General features: G+C 59.6%; 1 protein-coding gene across 1 annotated transcript; it reads left to right on the plus strand.

Moving 5' to 3' along the window:
- Positions 1-67: 67 nt before the first annotated feature.
- On the plus strand, positions 68-2,497 carry MFHAS1 (malignant fibrous histiocytoma amplified sequence 1; the record flags this gene model as incomplete). The annotated part of the gene is made up of 1 exon (XM_010160449.1): positions 68-2,497. A coding segment is annotated over one exon (2,430 nt), but the record flags the coding sequence as incomplete, so codon positions are not given.
- Positions 2,498-2,724: the final 227 nt, after the last annotated feature.

The raw sequence follows: 2,724 nt of genomic DNA on the forward strand, positions 1-2,724 counted from the left end.
CCTCGCCGAGCTGGGCTGCCTCGAGGAGCTGGACCTCAGCTTCAACCGCCTGCGCCGCCTGCCCGAGGGCCTGGGCCGCCTGCGGCACCTCCGTGCCCTCGACGTCGATCACAACCTGCTGCCCTCCTTCCCTGCCCCGCTGCTGGAGCTGGCTGCCCTGGAGGAGCTCGACTGCTCAGGCAACCGCCACCTCGGGGCCCTGCCTGAGGGCATCTCCGCCCTTCGAAGCCTCAAGATCCTCTGGCTGAGCGGCACCGGGCTGGCGGCCCTGCCCGAGGGCCTCTGTCAGCTGAGTGCTCTCGAGAGCCTCATGTTGGACGGCAACCAGCTGCGGGCCCTGCCCACCGGCTTTGGCAGCCTTCAGCGGCTCAAGATGCTTAACCTCTCCTCCAATCTGCTGGGAGAGTTCCCTGCTGCCATCTTGGCGCTGCCCAGTCTGGAGGAGCTCTACCTGAGCCGCAACCAGCTCACCCTACTGCCCCCTCGCATCTGCCAGCTACGTCAGCTCCGCACCCTCTGGCTGGACAACAACCGCATCCGCTACCTGCCTGACTCCATCGTCCTTCTCCATAGCCTGGAGGAGCTGGTCCTGCAAGGCAACCAGATTGCTATCCTGCCTGAGGGCTTCGGGCAGCTTTCCCGCGTCACCCTGTGGAAGATCAAAGACAATCCCCTCATCCAGCCCCCCTATGAGGTGTGCATGAAAGGCATCCCCTACATCGCAGCCTACCAGCAGGAGCTGGCCCACTCCCAACCTGCCCTCAAACCCCGCCTCAAGCTGGTCCTCATGGGCTTAAAGGATGCAGGGAAGACCCTGCTCAGACGATGCCTCATGGAGGAGGATGGGCAGAGGGAGGATGTGGGAAGTCTGGAGACAGGGAGCACCCAGACCAGAGGGTGCCTTGGTCAGCAGCAGGACATTGGGAGAGTGCCGCTTGGGTGTTGCCTCTTCCCAGAGCCTCAGGATGGCTTCTCAGCGCAGGTCCCTGCCATGCAGCAGCTGGAATATCTCCCCGTTGAGCGGCAGGACATCCCTTCTCGCGTGTCCTCTCACCGAGCAAAAGGGGAAGCACTGAGCCCTGCCCCATCACTGCCACTAAATGCCCCCCAGGTACCATCAGGACTGGGACTGTCAGGGGGCAGCAAGGGCATTGAGGTGATGGACTGGACAGCAGATGCAGAGAGGGGCCTGACATTCATTGTGTACGAGCTGGCGGGGGACCCGAGCTATGATGTGATCCAGTCTTTCTTCCTCTCTCCCGGAGCCCTGTACGTGCTGGTGGTGAATTTGAGTGCCTACGTCCCTCAGCACTTCTACCCCTCTGTGGGCTATTTCTTGCACTGGCTGGGTTCCAAGGTGCCCCATGCTGTAGTGTGCATGGTGGGAACCCATGCCGACCTTTGTGCGGAGCGGGAGTTGGAAGAGAAGTGCCTGGATATCCATCACCAGATAGCTCAGCAGGAGAAGAGGGATGCTGAGGGACTCCAGAGCTTGGTCCAGCAGGTGGATGAGGCTCTGGGGCAGGACTTTGACCTGCGCTGCTCCAGCCCGCACGCTGCCTTTTATGGGGTCTCAGACAAGAACTTGCGGCGAAAGAAAGCCCAGTTTCAGTACCTTCTCAACCACCGCCCACAGATCCTCTCTCCAGTGCTGCCTTTCAGCTGCCAGGACCGTTGCCAGGTGCGTCGCCTGCGGGATAAGCTCCTCTCGGTGGCTGAGCACCGGGATATCTTCCCAAATCTGCACCGGGTGTTGCCCAAATCCTGGCAGGTGCTGGAGGAGCTGCACTTCCAGCCACAAGCTCAGCAGCTGTGGCTTAGCTGGTGGGACTCTGCCCGGTTGGGCTTGCAGGCAGGCCTGACGGAGGATCGGCTCCAGAGCGCCCTGTCCTACCTGCACGAGAGTGGGAAGCTGCTCTACTTTGAGGAGCACCTAACCTTGCGGGAGTATGTGTTCCACAACCTGCCGCGTCTCATTGACATCCTCAACGTCTTCTGTCAGCGGGACGCCACCGTGCTGCTCCAGAAACTGCTCAGCGACACCCACATTGACGAACTGAGGGCCACTCAACTCCATCATTACGTGGAGGGCTTCTTGCTGCATGGCCTCCTCCCAGCCCATGTTATCCGTCTCCTTCTTAAGCCCCACATCCAGAGTCGGGAGGATCTGCAGCTCATCCTGGAGCTGCTGGAGAAGATGGGGCTCTGTTACTGTGTCAACAAACCCAAATGCAAGCCTCTGAACGGGGCAGCAGCTTGGTACAAGTTTCCCTGCTACGTAAAAAACGAGGTGCCCCATGCGGAGGCTTGGATCAATGGCACCAATCTGAGCGGACAGTCCTTCGTGGTCGAGCAGCTGCAGATTGAATATAGCTTTCCATTCATCTTCCCACCCGGCTTGTTTGCACGCTACAGCGTCCAGATTAACAGCCACGTGGTTCAGCGGTCAGACGGCAAATACCAAATCTATGCCTACCGGGGAAAGGTGCCTGTGGTGGTGAGTTACCGGCCTGCCAGGGGAGCTCTGCAGCCAGATACTCTGTCTATCGCTAGTCATGCGTCCCTACCAAATATCTGGACAGCTTGGCAAGCTATTACCCCTTTAGTGGAAGAACTGAATGTCCTGCTCCAGGAATGGCCGGGCCTGTACTACACTGTGCACGTCCTCTGTTCAAAGTGCCTTAAAAGAGGGTCACCCAACCCACACACTTTTCCAGGTAAGTC

Source organism: Eurypyga helias, unplaced genomic scaffold, assembly GCF_000690775.1.
Source record: "Eurypyga helias isolate BGI_N326 unplaced genomic scaffold, ASM69077v1 scaffold36541, whole genome shotgun sequence".
Classification (NCBI taxonomy): Eukaryota; Metazoa; Chordata; class Aves; order Eurypygiformes; family Eurypygidae; genus Eurypyga; species Eurypyga helias.